Raw genomic sequence first — 14,782 nt, 5'->3', positions numbered from 1 at the left:
AAAATACCTTTTTTATCATGCTATTAATTGTATGAGATGTCTGAAACCATGAAATCATTGCTAGATGCGATTTCTTTGAAATTATATGCGACAACAACTTCCACGCTCTACCTTATCATACCATATATGACTCCGCTATTTTATTTGATAACCTACCCTCAACTAAGCTTCCGGTCTGTACTGCAATGATTTGTAGTACTCTGACCGAAGAAATAATATGGTTAAGTGAAGAGTGAACCGTTTACATATTTGGTTTGGTTAGTGTGTGGACCCGTGTGCTATATCCTGCGGAAGCGGGGCTGATTGTAGTGTACAGAACCACGTGGCAATCTGTAGATGTCCCCGGGGACACACAGGAGATCCCTTCAGAAGCTGTAGAAAATTCTCTAGAGAGGAGATCTGTGCACCTTGTGGAATCAACACTGACTGTGAGGTACTATGGTATTAAAGGGACAGAAGATGTAATTTTAAGGGACGTCTAGGGGCGTATACATGAATGTGCCCGGGGGTCATGATGGCCCAGCGCCTACTGGTGCCTGAAAACCCTCTGGAAACTATAGATTTCACTGATCCAGGGGGAGGGGCGCCATAGCCCCCCCCCCTCATTGTATACGCCTCTGACAATGAAGCACTGTTTTTGTAAGGTTAACAGAAAAAGTTTAAGTTTAGCCAAGACCAGTGAGTTTTATCTTTGTATTTTGTAAACTATTAAGAGCAATTCAAAAAAACAACCTTCTCAATTTATTTTTGATAATGAAATGAATTTTATAAGAAATCAATCTTTTATTTTTATCTTTTGTACTTTATATTTTTAAATATTTGTACAAAAAAAGGCTGTACTTTGATTCAAATCCTAATGTCAAAAGTAAACTGATTTACTCTAAAAGTATTTTCCTGAATATTCTCCAGGTAGGGCAGGATGACCGTCCTATCTGCAGGTGCAAGGAAACCTATGTTGGGAACCCACTATCAGGGTGCAAGCATGAATGTGATACGGATGGAGAGTGCGGACAGACCCAGTCATGTGATAGGAGAACATACAGGTATTATTATTTACTAGACCCAGTCCTGTGATAGGAGAACATACAGGTATTATTATTTACTAAGAAATATCAACAACTATTTTAACATTTATCGTATCGTACCTACAATAAACTCTTATATCATATAAACTAAATACAAGCAGAACTACCCGACTTTGCCCGTGCCCATTGGGCCTAAATTCTTGTAGTTGTTCATACAGTCGTATATCAATACAATAAAGACGACTTTAGATTTCAATTTTTTGGTCTCTACCAAAGCGGTCAGTTACCAGCTTCTCTTTGATTACTTATAAACTGTAATTTGAAAAATAGCTTGTTAGAAATCAAAACTTAAACCATAAAGTCGTCTTCGTTTTGTTGATGTAAAAACTGACCAATTTTATTCAAAAATTGTCCAAACTTGAAAAAAAAACTAAAAAGTCACTCACTGTTCGTCTGTATGTTTTGGTTTATAGTATTGCTAAAATGTTAATCAATGATAATTATCAAACAATGAACCATGGTTTTCTGACTTATTTATTATTAAAGATGTGTTTCTGCATGTGAGAGCGGAGTATGTGGAGAGAATGCTAACTGCAATGCGATCAATCACAGGTCGGAACTTTCATCATACAATATGTTCTAATAAACATGGGAATTCAGTGACGAATTCGATATCGTCTTTGTTATGAATTAGCATTGTAATACCTAATTTCAAAAGCCATGCTATTATTATGTCTGCTAGAGTTTAATTAATGAAAAAGGTAAATGGCTGTAAAGATGTGTCAAAAATGTATCCACAAGATGAACAGTGAAGACGGACAAGTTTACACTGTTTGTATACTGCAATTTTCTTGTTTTACTAAGCTTACAACCGTATGCAGTCAAAACATAAACAAATTAAATGTGAACATACCAGACGAAATCTTACAGATTACAGCTTTCTCAGTAGGTATCACTATACTAAATCAAAGAATTATTTGAAAAGACGATATCGAATTTGTCACTGAATTCACATGTTTATTGGGACACCCTGTACAATGTGTTCCAATAAACAGGACAGTTAAGCGACGACATTAAAATCATTAAAAGTACATAAACACAATGCAGTTTACCCTTCATACACACCTTGTCCTTGTATCTAGCAGAGTTCAAAGACGACCTTTTGAATAACTGTAAGACGACCTTGTTAATTAGTATTATAATAAATATCAATGTTTAGAGCTCAGTGCTCCTGTCCCCCTGATTTCCTGGGAGATCCTTACTCCAGGTACAGAATAGAACGGGTATACAGGCTGAGATTTCAGAGACGACTGTTCAGTACGTGTACAGATTTGATTTAATCTTGTTTTCTAAGTTAATGGTTCATGTAGATCTGTAAGTCTCTTATTTTCACGTGTTTGCATTAAAATCAAGTTTATAACGAGAAAACGAATCAAACCTTCAGTTTTAACTAGTTTTATGTTGTCCTTAAAGTCTTATTCTTTGTTGATAATCTTGAATATTTCAAATGTGTTAAGAACAATCACACAGGTTGTACTCTAGGTGCTATACTGAGTGCACCCGTCACGATGAATGTGCCAGTAACAAGGCCTGTGTCCAGCTGAAGTGTGTTGACCCATGTTTTAGTCCTAATCCTAATGTTTGCGGTCAAGGAGCTACATGCGAGGCAACCAATCATAGAGCAGTCTGCTCTTGTCCCAAGGGATACACTGGTGACCCATTTGTTAGCTGTCGACAATTTGAGAAGAGAGATTTGTGTCAGCCTAGTCCCTGTGGACCTGGAGCTGAATGTAGAGCAGGGTTTGATAGATCTGGAACTGACCGGCCAGTGTGTACCTGTCCAGCTGGATACAGAGGAGATCCTTTAGTCAGTTGTAACAGAGGTATTTTTTAATTAAAAAGAACAAAATAAACAACAATTTGAGGGTTCGATTTAATCAACTTATTTTAGGAGAATGTATAAACGACAGTGAATGTTCCCTGGACAGAGCCTGCTACGACTATAACTGCCGATCTCCCTGTGACCGGGCCTGCGGGCAAAATGCTGAATGTCAGGCTAGAAACCACGGAGCTATCTGCTCCTGCCCATCCGGGTTCGTCGGAGACCCACTCACAGCCTGCAGACAGTCCAGGAGACAACAGGCAAACGTTGTCGGATTCTCCAGGTTCAGAAGGAACCTTGATCCGTACTTTCTCCTCTTCCCGGAGAATTGATTTAAGAATCTGAACCAGAAAAGAGAAGCAGAAAAAGAGGCATTACATACTTATATTAGATATGTACAATGTACAGAAAATAATGTAAATTTCTTAATATTATACTCAGTAACCTTTTTGACTAATATACAGTATAAACAAAAGGTGTATAATGTATGTATATAAAAATTAATTAGTATGAATGACATGTTTCAAATAAAAGATAAAATATTTGTTTATTTACAGCTAATTATTGATTACAAACATATTTGTACATGGTCAGATAAATCTGTTCAATATATAAAGATTAATCTAGGTCCATAGCACATCAAACATATTTAGCAAAACTTTCTTAAAGAAATTATCATAAAATAAGTAGCTGAAGTTTATCTACAATGTATTAAAATCTTTTTAAAAGTCGTGATATAAAAAATTCAATGAATAAAGCATGATACAAATAAGTAAGTAAATTTATAAATAAACCGAAGGGGACTGATCTTTTTCTAATCTTTATTTACATTATAGAGCAAAGGTCTCCTTTCTGGTTGACAGGTTCAGGTTGAATGTCTCCACCCTTGAGAACAGCTGCTACTAGAGCAGCTCCCCGTCCTGATCCGTCCTCAGACATCATGATATCGAACTTGTAATCTATCCCCATGAGCTGAGCAACTCGAGACTTCATCACATTTCTACAGGAGTTTAATGTTAATATAATCACATTTCTACATGAGTTTAATGTTAATATAACAACAAAGAAATGACAAACAAATTCTCTAACTTAAATCTGGAGAATACAAGGCGTTCAGACCACGGGGCGCCTCTTAATCTACTTTTATAGAACTAAAATTCTAAATTTCAGATTTTGCATGTTTCTTTATCTATTTTTTTCAGGATAAAATCCTCATTTTTACAGAAATCGTCTACTTTTTTATCCTGAATACCCCATGGTTTGAGCCTAAAGGTAAATTTGATTTTGCTCTAGAGCTTTCTATGATAGATAGATTAATTTATAGTGAAAATTTTAAATTTTAAATAAGAAAGGGTTACTTGACTTAAGAAATTAGCCAATTCTTACTTTTTTGTATTTTACACTTCAAATCAAATATTTATTTTGAAATTTCACGAACATTTTCGCGAAATTTTCGAAAATACAGGGTGTCCTACGAAACATGACAGTATGCAGGACGACTTGAATGTCGTCTTGATTTTTGATATAATTTGCTGCTTTTATTTTGTATACTAAACCTAAAGTGGGAATGGTATCGGAAAAGTATACTAAACCTAAAGTGGGAATGGTATCGGAAAAATATACTAAACCTAAAATGAGGATGATATCGGAAAAGTATACTAAACCTAAAGTGAGGATGATATCGGAAAAGTGAGCCGTCTACTGCTACCACCACTTCCTATAAAAATATTAAGGTTGTTAAATTCTTAAATTTTAAATAATTTTGAAGTAATTGTATGAAATATTAACTGTGTCGAATTATTATTAATGCTATTTATGACAAAGTACTGAGTATCAGGCCTGGTTAGATTAATCCATCTGTAAAACCACAGACAAGTTCAAGTATTTTATAAAGTTGTAAACTCTGTTTGTCTGTTTGTTTGTTTGAGTATTCGAGCATGGCTCCTGGCTCCTAAGTTGAGAGCGTTACTCCAATAGAGAAAACTCCAGGCATAAAGTAGTAATCTCTGTTTTGGCGTCTGTCTGCTTTTATGTTCGATCATAACTTATGAACCCCTGGACCGGTTTGCCTCAAATTTTAACTTGGGTATCTTGTTGGAACCCCGAAAATGTGGTTCGACTTTTATAGCAACAGTTTAGTTTCCAGGCAAAGGTAGGTTCCTGCAGGCTATATTACATAGATAATGTTGATACAATAAAAACTCAAATCATGTGTTGAATACTTCTTTTCTTACTATTCATATATACATAGAAATTTGTGTTTTCAGTCTAATATTTTCTAAAGGCGGCCCGGCCAGTCGGATTATACAGGCTTGCCCACAAAGGACGAGACTGTAAGGACGACTTAAAACTAAAGGTTGAATTAAGTCTTCTACTTCAAGTAGAATCTTTGAATGGGTTATTTAAAGTTTTAGAAGAAAAAAATGTTTGGAATTATGAATAAAAAGTAGAAAAAGTAGGTAACACAAATATTTTCAGTGTAGGCCAGGGGGGGGATATATCTACCATTTTCAGTGTATGCGGGGGGGGGGAATAACTTTTAAAACAATATTTTCTGTTTAGCAGTCGTTTACCGGAATTTGACAGAGAAGTTTTGAAAATAAACTAATATAATGATAATATAAATGCATTCTTTGAAAAATGTCCAATGAAATATTTTGCAAATAATCTTGCAACTGTAAATATTTTGCAAATAACTGTAAATGCATTTATGCAAGTTATAATTGATAATTCAATATTTTAAGAAATATACAATTTAGAATTTCATAAATGCAAAATGTTAAAAAACTAGGGTTTCCACCAAAAAGGGTAAATAGTTTCGCGAAAACTTCGCATTTTTCGCGAAAAATAAAAAATAGTTCGCTGAGAATTTCGTATGTTTTCGCATTTCGTTAGCTTTAATCTGTTTCGCGAAAAAATGCGAAATTTTCGCGGAAAAAAAGAAATGCCAAAATTTTCGCATATTTCGCGAAAGTTTTCGTTCGCTGGAAACCCTAGTTAAAACTTTATATTTTAAAAACATTGATATTTCAAGAGTAATTGATAGAGTTACAGTGGTAACCAGTAAACAGTGGACTGAACATTGTCTTTTTTCTTGCTTAATTTAATAAATCTGTGTCCTTCAAAATAATATCTAATTTACAAATTTAGCAAATTATATATTTCAAATTTTTACTGCATTTTTTTACCGTAGCATACCCTGAAAATAGGAAAGATTAAAAATTTAAAGATGCCATAAACTATTCACATGATTTCTGAGAAACCACACCAGACCAAGTTTCCTGATTATTACCTTGTAATCCATCTTTTTAATAAGCGCCGTGAGCCCTGCTGCGCACATAAACCCGGCTCGTCTAGACACGCACTCACAGATATATCGTAGAGCTGATAGATCAGCCTCACATACATCAGACAATCCTAGTTCACCAACAACCTCGCGACCTCTAAAAATAAGATGATAAGATCAGTAAGAAAATGGTAGAATTTGGTTTAATCTTCAATCCCGGTCTTTTAAAAATACATTTTTTTAAAGATATTCTTAACGTTTCCATTATCTGAGAAACCATGCCTGGGATTATTTGATTTTAATTGGATTAAAACTTTTAAATTTAAAACTCCGGCCACTTTCTTTCTCCTCTTCTATAGTCTTTAATAAATAGTTTTTTTTTAATTATGTACCTGTCATAATGCCCAACAGCGTCAGCTTCAATCTGAGACAGAAACCTGGATAAATATGTATATATATTATATATTATTCAGATTTTAATATAATAATACACTGGTAGGAGAACCTGGATAGATATGTATATATATTATTCAGATTTTAATATAATAATACACTAGAATGCTTAAAATTGTTAAAAGGACTGTAGAGTGCAGATGAAGTACACCTCAATTTATGAAAAATAACTTGGTATGCTTAATTCACAACAGTACACGTCAAACCTTTGTTTGCTCATCTATGCAGGATATAGAAGGGGATGATCCCTTTGGTGTACTGTCCCGGTTTGTCGTCTCTATTCTGTACAATGGTACAAGGATACAGTACAACTTTTCAGGTATGTATACCTGGTTGGAAAAGCTCCCTTCTGACTAAGAACAGAAGTATCCTGGTTTGTAAATATTAATCCTTCCTCGATCATATCTTCTAGGACTAGTCTCACTAGCTCTCCCATATACATACCACTAAACACCAAACCAATCTTTCTTTTTATATAAACTATTCAATTGGATACATTAAATGTCATTGAGTTTGGAGGTTTTAAACGAAAGCCTCAATGGCCTAAGGGATTTGAATTAAAGAGGATTAAGAGAAAAGAAATACAATTACATACAATATATACATCTTTCTAAAATAACGTACCTCTGACCCTTTAGTAAAAGTAAATTAAAACTAAATTCTGACCGCGTCAACCTTGTTGAGTGTCTGCTTTATTTACTCAATGGCAAACTCAGTACAAACTGGGACCGGAAAGGTTGACCCGGCTCGGAAATTCAAATGTACTACGGCTGCCCGTGAAATTAGGGATAGTTAATAATTTAAATAAGAAATGAGTTTAGGAATAAAAGGATGATTAAAGATAAAGACTGAACAAATTGCTTGTTAAAGATTAGAAAGTAGGTTAGTATTGAAAATATAAAAATATAACAAATAAAAATATAACAAATAAGAAAAGATAGATTTCCTGATCATTTTCTCAAAAATCTGTTTTCCCGGATTCAAGGATTGTTCATCTATCTCCTCATCCCATTTGGTTCGGATGAAATCCAACTCTCCGTAATCTCCGAACGCTCCCCACTCTGTATTTATGATGATGTCTGAACCTGAACCTTGCTCCGGGTCATGGTTTAAGGTTCCAACCTTGGATTCTTTCTCCAGATAGCAGGCGTTAGTTCCAGTTCCTAAAGTATATTAACTCAGAATTGTTTTGAGCCCGGTCAAGGTGTCTGATACGAGATTTCAAGATGTCAAGATTTAGGTCTGAATTAGATATCCACCATTCTGTTTGAAAATTGTTTATTTTCTTTTTTGAGTTTTTTTGCACATATCTTCTTTACAAAACATTGAAGAATTTATCAAAAATCAATGTTTTAGCCAGAAAAGCAATGTTTTATTCTACATTATTGATCATATTAAGGTATCAAGGGTATCGTTGTGAATCGGGCATGCTCCTTTGTTTTTCTTTTTCTTTCTATTTAAGGGTCGTTAATTTTTATTATTAAGTGCTGTACATGCCCTGAACAGTTTTGATACAAACTTTGTCATTAGATAAAGGTCGTCTTTCAATTTTCCTGTTTATTGGGACACCTTGTATTATAAAAATGGCTATCCACAAAGGATGAGACTGTAAAGACAACTAAAAACTAAAAAAATAGGACGATAAAAAAGGTAAATAAAGTCTTTTTTCCTTAAATAAACCTAGACTTTTAATAGCTTCTTCAATGATTTGACAAAGAAAGGAACACAGTTTTTCAGAAATCCATGAATACAAGGAACCAGACAATAGAAATTTCGTACAGTCGTCTCTGATGTCTCATCTCTATCTATTCACCTAGGATAAGTCCAATACGACATTTTGGTTCCTTCCAACCACACGACATCAAGGTTCCTGAATAGAACCAACAATTAAACAAGAAGATGTCTCGAGTGAGGCTCCATGCAAAGATGGCAATTTCCATATTCACAAGTGTACCCTAAACTGTACCCTAAACTGTACCCTAAACTGTACCCTAAACTGTTCCCTAAACTGTTCCCTAAACTGTTCCCTAAACTGTTCCCTAAAAGCTTTGTCTGATCAAGTTTAAAGTAAATATTTTAATAAGTATATAATTTTGAAAATGGATTACTTTTAGTTTCTCTAAAAAAGTGGATTGAGCTTTTCTATACTGCAGGAGTTATCAGAATTTAATCCTATAAAAGCTGGGGGGTCTGCATCTATGTATAGCCTGGGGGAAGGAGCATAGTTACTCTATAGTATAGCCGGTAGCATTGCATAATCATGGCTCATTAAAAAATTAGACTGCTCTCTTTAATAGTTTGGGCGCTAGAGAGGTTTAATCACAAAAAAGATTGTGCAACTACATATTTTTTACATGGACTGGCCTTGTAAGCGCCCTGTGTACACTGCCCTTCACATTTAAACAAAATAAAAAATCCTTTAAATTACTTAATCCTTAAAATTAAAAAAAAATTCAGGGGGAAAGTGTCAAAAATGAGAGTGCTGTGGGAAAAACTAGAGGGTTTAGGGTTAACAATTTTAATGTAGAAAAACGACAATGTCTTCCCCATTATTAAATAGTTGAAGGTTTTATTGGTACCATTGTGAATCAGTCATTTCCATCTTTGCATAAATCATTACTTGAAATTACGATTATATTTTTTTAAGTATAAAACGTACCGGTTGTATCATTCAGTATTGCGCAAACATCAATTTTTAGATCGCCTCTACGAGAAATTGCTTCTTTAAGAAGATGAACAACATCCTCTCCTTCAACACCAGCACACTTAAACCCTTTCGTCCACTGAGCCAGACGACCTAGAGTATATTTGTTAGACCAATGTTTTCATATTCCCTGTTGTACTGACTACCTTGAGCTAATCCGTCCTGGATAAGAGGAAAACTAAAGGTGAAGCCGAGAGGAAGAGTTAGGTCTCCAAGGTTGTATTGAACGATAAACCCGGCGAGACAGCTGGCGATATGATCGAAGAGATTATCTCCTTTCCCCAGCATCAGTTCCTCAGAGATAGAATAGATCTCAGACTCCATCAGGAAATATCCTTCACTGTAATTAGTAATGTCTAATAAATTGGGTTTTTTGCACTTTATAAAGGTTCTACAGGTAGTGATGTGCAAAAAAATGGTTTTGTTTTCATTCACATTTTGAGCTAAATAGTTTTGCTTCCTTCTTTTTTTTACTTTTCCGTCGGTGATTTAGTTTTAAGTAAAAAAAACAATAAAAACACAACTCCGAATAGGTTTCAAATTGTTTAAATTATATATTAAAACAATAAGACAAGACTGATTCCAGTCCAGGGTGCCTGGTTGCTAACAACTAAAGAAACTTAATGGACGACCTAAAACTAACAGAAAAATAGGATGAATTTTGATTCTGCATTATATATAATTCATTAAATGATCTGGAAAAGAAATAAACAAGTTTATGTTTCATTGAATCAAGAATGTAGGAAAAACGACTAAAGAAGTTATACGTAAAGTCGTCTCTGAAGTCTCATTCTTTGTGGGTAACCCTGCATCCTGCAATACCCTAAGTAAGAATATAACCAACCTGATATTAATGAGTAGAACCCTGAAATTTGTTCCTCCTAGATCCAGAGCCAGGAACCGTCCCTTCTCTCTTCCTGTTGGGAGTTTACGTACATAGGTTGGATAGCACTTTACACTAGACTAAATATGATGATATTTACAACCAATGGTTTATGCAGAGTGTCCAAATATTTTTAGTACGTTTAAGTTAATTTATAGGCTGTATTGTTTATAGGCTGTATTGTTTATAGGCTGTATTGTTTATAGGCTGTATTGTTTATAGGCTGTATTGTTTATAGGCTGTATTGTTTATAGGCTGTATTGTTTATTTAAACTCCTCAAAATCTACTAAACACCTAAGGATTTTATTTTTAAATAAGGTTATCATACGCTTTACAAGACTATTTCACTTTTTATATCACTTAGAAATTTACAGAAAATATTCACAAACATAAGAACTTTATTTCATGGACATCTTAGAAGATAAAAAAAAATAAAAACCTTAGATACACACCAAACGCGACAACGAAGCTTCAATAAAATAATGTTAAAGATATTTTTAATTGTGTATTTTTTATGGTTTTGGTTTCTCGTTGTATTTAATAGTGCTTCGAATTTTTATTTCCAATCACTGAGATATAGAATTATATAAATATATACCTATTAACATAGATGATTTTATATATGATTAGCTTTTACCATAATTGTAATAACATTGAAAAAAGTCAAAATTTAAAATCTGATTATTTGAATTCCCAGAACAGTTAAAAGTAAAATGTTTAGTTTAATGTCAGCAGAATGATTAAATAAAATTTATTAAATATTTGTTGGAATATAAATCATCTTTAAGTAAAATTATTATAATTTTGTTTGAATATAAGAAAGATGATACCTGATCATGATGTTCTTTATCTAACCCCTGATCAAATATCAAACATAACGTCCAGATCAATTCAAGTAAAAGTACAGGGGTTTAGAATATGATTAAAGGGACTGTACAGGGGTTATATTAAAAGTCTAAATCAGGCTGCAAAGATATAGAAATATAGAAATATAGAAAATTTGAGTTTGTGGAGAAGACTCAATTTCTTTGCTTTTTAGTTTCACCAAAAAAAGAGATTTTGAAACAATTATCAGTTGTTGGCTCTATTATCCGTTGTTGGCTCTATTATCAGTTGTTGGCTCTATTTCTAACGAGATGGTTTATCAAAGTCATGTTAATTTGAAAACTTCTGAAAAATTGGAAAATGTTTTTTCAAAAATTTAAATTCTAAAACTTCTTGCAAAGGAATATTACTAAAGTTATAAAAGAGGAGTAATCCTCGACCCCTCACTCCTCTTCCACATGGTTTCGATATTTTGACTGGTTCCTTAGAAATAGAATCCCTGAGCCTCATCTCTACAAGATGAATATGATCATTGTTTACTACAAGATCTCTACACAGATCTTCAACCTTCCTTCTCGTCTCACAGATCAGATGAGGTTTATACGTCTTCATGGAGATGGATGTACACCGAACCCGTCCTTCTCCAGGTACACTTTCACGTCTAGATACAAAAATTGATCCGGAGTACGGACGATCAAAGAAACTTGATCGGCGAGTGCGAGCATATTGCAATCGATTTTCATTCTCTCCCGAAAGAATTGAGTTCAATATTTCACATTGGCAAAAAAGAAATTTCACGAATACCTACCTCAAAGTACTTAAAATTGAAGTAATGCATATATTTTAATTCATTCTTAAAAATTTGAATTCCGCTTTTTTATTTCTTGTGCCTTGAGCAGTATTGGACCCAATTTAGATATGCATGTAATGTTAAAATAAAACAAGGTAATCTAAATCTTTTTTATTCAAATAATCTTTTTCATTAATATATTGTTTTCAGTCATAGGTGTGTCAAAAGGGTCAAAAGTGTCAAACACAATTAAAATTATAAAATAGAATTGATTTTTACATAAAGAAACCAAAAAAACGTGTGATTGAAAATATTGAGATTACGGTGTAAAATAATAATGTCAATTTGAAATAAAAAACAACATAAAGATAATACGGCTCCTATATCATAAAGTATTTGTATTCAAAAACAAAAAATATTTTTAAAACACAATATAAATTTTTACCTAATTGACCACTTGTTCCCAGCACTTCCTTTCCTTCCTGTAGTTTCATTATTGCACTTCTTTTCCCCCTTCTCATTCATTAATTCATTATTTCATTAATTCATTAATTCATTATTTCATTAATTCATTAATTCATTAATTCATTAATTCATTAATTCATTATTTCATTAATTCATTAATTCATTAATTCATTAATTCATTATTTCATTTATTCATTACTTCATTAATTTATGTATTCATGCACGTATTTATTCACATATTTCTTAATTCATTCATACTTTATTTATTCATTGTTTAGACCCATTACATGATATTTGATATTAACATTTCATTCATTCTTTCAATTCAAATATATTTTTTTCTTCCAAGAATTTATAAATTCAAATCAAATTGTTAGGAAATGCATAAAATGTGATTACGATAAAGTTCAACATTAGATTATGAGTATCCATGTTTAGACTTCCATAAATCCAACCACTCCATCACATTCAATTCGTGAATTAAAATTTTCCTGGAGTGATGAAATCGTATCCAACCTTTCATCTGTTCTCTCTGTATCCATCCTTTCTTCCATCATCTCATTCATCCTCTCATTTGTTATCAGAACCATTTCTCCGGGTCTAGTTAAAATTCTGAAATAGCTTTGCTGTGCTCTTGGTGCATATTATGAAGCAAAAGTAAGATAATTATGATAAAACTAAGTTCAGTGAACTAGGATAATATGGTTTAGAGAATAAGGATAAAAAATTAGAAAACTAGGATAAGACTGGGTTTAGAGAACTAGTTTAAGACTGGATAATGCTAGGTTTATAGAACTAGGATAACGCTAGGTTTAGAGAACTAGGATACTGCTAGGTTTAGAGAACTAGGATAATGCTAGATTTAGAGAACTAGGATACTGCTAGGTATAGAGAACTAAGACAATGCTAAGTATAGAGTACTAGAATACTGCTAGGTTTAGAGAACTAGGATAATGCTAGGTTTAAAGAACTAGGATAATGCTAGGTTTATAGAACTAGGATAATGATAGGTTTAGAGAACTAGGATAATGCTAGGTTTAGAGAACTAGGATAATGCTAGGTTTAGAAAACTAGGATACTGCTAGGTTTATAGAACTAGGATACTGCTAGGTTTAGAGAACTAGGATAATGCTAGGTTTAGAGAACTAGGATACTGCTAGGTTTAGAGAACTATGATACTGCTAGGTTTAGAGAACTAGGATAATGCTATGTTTAGAGAACTATGAACGAAAAAAAAAAACAATTTTATGTGGTGTTCCTCAGGGAAGTGTTCTTGGGACCCTACTTTTTCTCATATACATAAACGATATGCCTTTAGCAACGTCTTCTTTTACTAATCTATTTGCTGATGACACTAGTTTTCTAAAATCATCTCCACATATCAAAACTTTAGTAATTGACGCGAACTTTGAACTAAAAAAGGCAGCTGCATGGTTTCAGGCAAACCGTTTAACACTAAATGTTTCCAAAACAAAGTTTATGATATTTAGGAATAAAAATATGCATTTTGATCCTGAGAACTGCAAATTAAAAATTGGAAATGAGATAATAGAAAGAATAGGAACTGACTATACAAATAAATATTTCAAATTTGTTGGACTAAAAATTGATGAATTTTTAAATTGGGGCTATCAAATTGAACATGTTTCCAATAAGATTGCTAGCTCAATTTTTGCTCTGAATCAGATTAAAATCATTTTACCGTTAGTCTATAATGCACTTGTAAGGCCACATATTGAGTATGGAATTATAACATGGGGGGACGTAAAAAATGCTAAACTACAGAAAATCAAGTCTTTGCAAAAAAGGGCAATTAGAGCAGTAAATAATAGTTCATTTAAGGCACATTCAGATCCAATATTTTTCAGATTAGAACTCCTAAATCTTGATGATACATATAAACTAGGTGTTCTATCTTTTATGCATAAATACTTTTATGAAAACCTTCCAGCTTCCTTCCAGGATATGTTTAATTCTTTAGCTGAACCAAATAGAACAAAATCATATAAACTTGAGCGAGTTCTCTTTAAAACCCTAGAAAGTTTTCCCTCTGCCTTATTTCCAAAAATATGGAATTCTATTGAATTAGAGCTTAAAGAAANAGGATAATGCTAGGTTTATAGAACTAGGATAATGCTAGGTTTAGAGAACTAGGATAATGCTAGGTTTAGAGAACTAGGATAATGCTAGGTTTAGAGAACAAGGGTAAGACCACTAAAAAGTTTATCTTGAAGCTCGTCAAGGATTTAAATTTATTGTAATGTCTCCTTCTGGCTGAGACATTGTCATTCATGAATATGTACTCGGCTCTTTTAACTAATTTTTCAAAATTCTTCAACTATTTAACCAAACAAAAAATGTTCAGGCCCCGGGCACATATTTCAGATCTAAGGTTTAATAATCAAAAATTACTTTTTGAAATAGGCCAACAATCCCATTAAGATCTATCTCGGTGTACTATCTAGGTA

The 14,782-nt window shown here is 33.1% G+C and overlaps 2 protein-coding genes across 4 annotated transcripts in view; one reads left to right on the top strand and one right to left on the bottom strand.

Annotated features, from left to right (window-relative positions):
* The window catches only part of LOC111696284 (neurogenic locus notch homolog protein 1), a 21,481-nt gene extending 18,030 nt beyond the window's left edge, over positions 1-3,451 (top strand). For both annotated transcript variants that reach the window (XM_023465845.1, XM_023465844.1), the window contains 6 exons: positions 263-433; positions 910-1,043; positions 1,572-1,637; positions 2,245-2,292; positions 2,568-2,908; positions 2,977-3,451. In XM_023465845.1, coding sequence (XP_023321613.1) covers positions 263-433; positions 910-1,043; positions 1,572-1,637; positions 2,245-2,292; positions 2,568-2,908; positions 2,977-3,239 — 1,023 coding nt within the window. In that variant the 3' untranslated portion in view covers positions 3,240-3,451. The remainder of the gene's footprint in view (positions 1-262; positions 434-909; positions 1,044-1,571; positions 1,638-2,244; positions 2,293-2,567; positions 2,909-2,976) is intronic.
* On the bottom strand, positions 3,436-14,782 carry LOC111696286 (hexokinase type 2). Of its 2 annotated transcripts, none has more exons than XM_023465846.1 (15): positions 14,727-14,782; positions 12,806-12,914; positions 12,295-12,365; positions 11,543-11,720; positions 11,065-11,091; positions 10,195-10,313; positions 9,497-9,690; positions 9,306-9,443; positions 8,460-8,516; positions 7,593-7,809; positions 6,976-7,092; positions 6,586-6,630; positions 6,200-6,350; positions 4,572-4,624; positions 3,436-3,907 (listed from the first exon to the last, which is right to left on the bottom strand). In XM_023465846.1, the coding sequence occupies exons 1-15, from the start codon at positions 14,750-14,752 to the stop codon at positions 3,733-3,735; spliced, it is 1,677 nt and encodes a 558-aa protein (XP_023321614.1). In that variant the 5' UTR covers positions 14,753-14,782; the 3' UTR covers positions 3,436-3,732. The 2 variants fall into 2 exon arrangements, with proteins under 2 accessions (XP_023321614.1, XP_023321615.1); XM_023465847.1 differs by having other exon boundaries at positions 12,295-12,362.

The sequence above is a fragment of the Eurytemora carolleeae genome, unplaced genomic scaffold (assembly GCF_000591075.1).
Source record: "Eurytemora carolleeae unplaced genomic scaffold, Eaff_2.0 scaffold229, whole genome shotgun sequence".
NCBI classification, from domain to species: domain Eukaryota; kingdom Metazoa; phylum Arthropoda; class Copepoda; order Calanoida; family Temoridae; genus Eurytemora; species Eurytemora carolleeae.
This window is presented reverse-complemented; position numbering and strand designations above follow the sequence as displayed.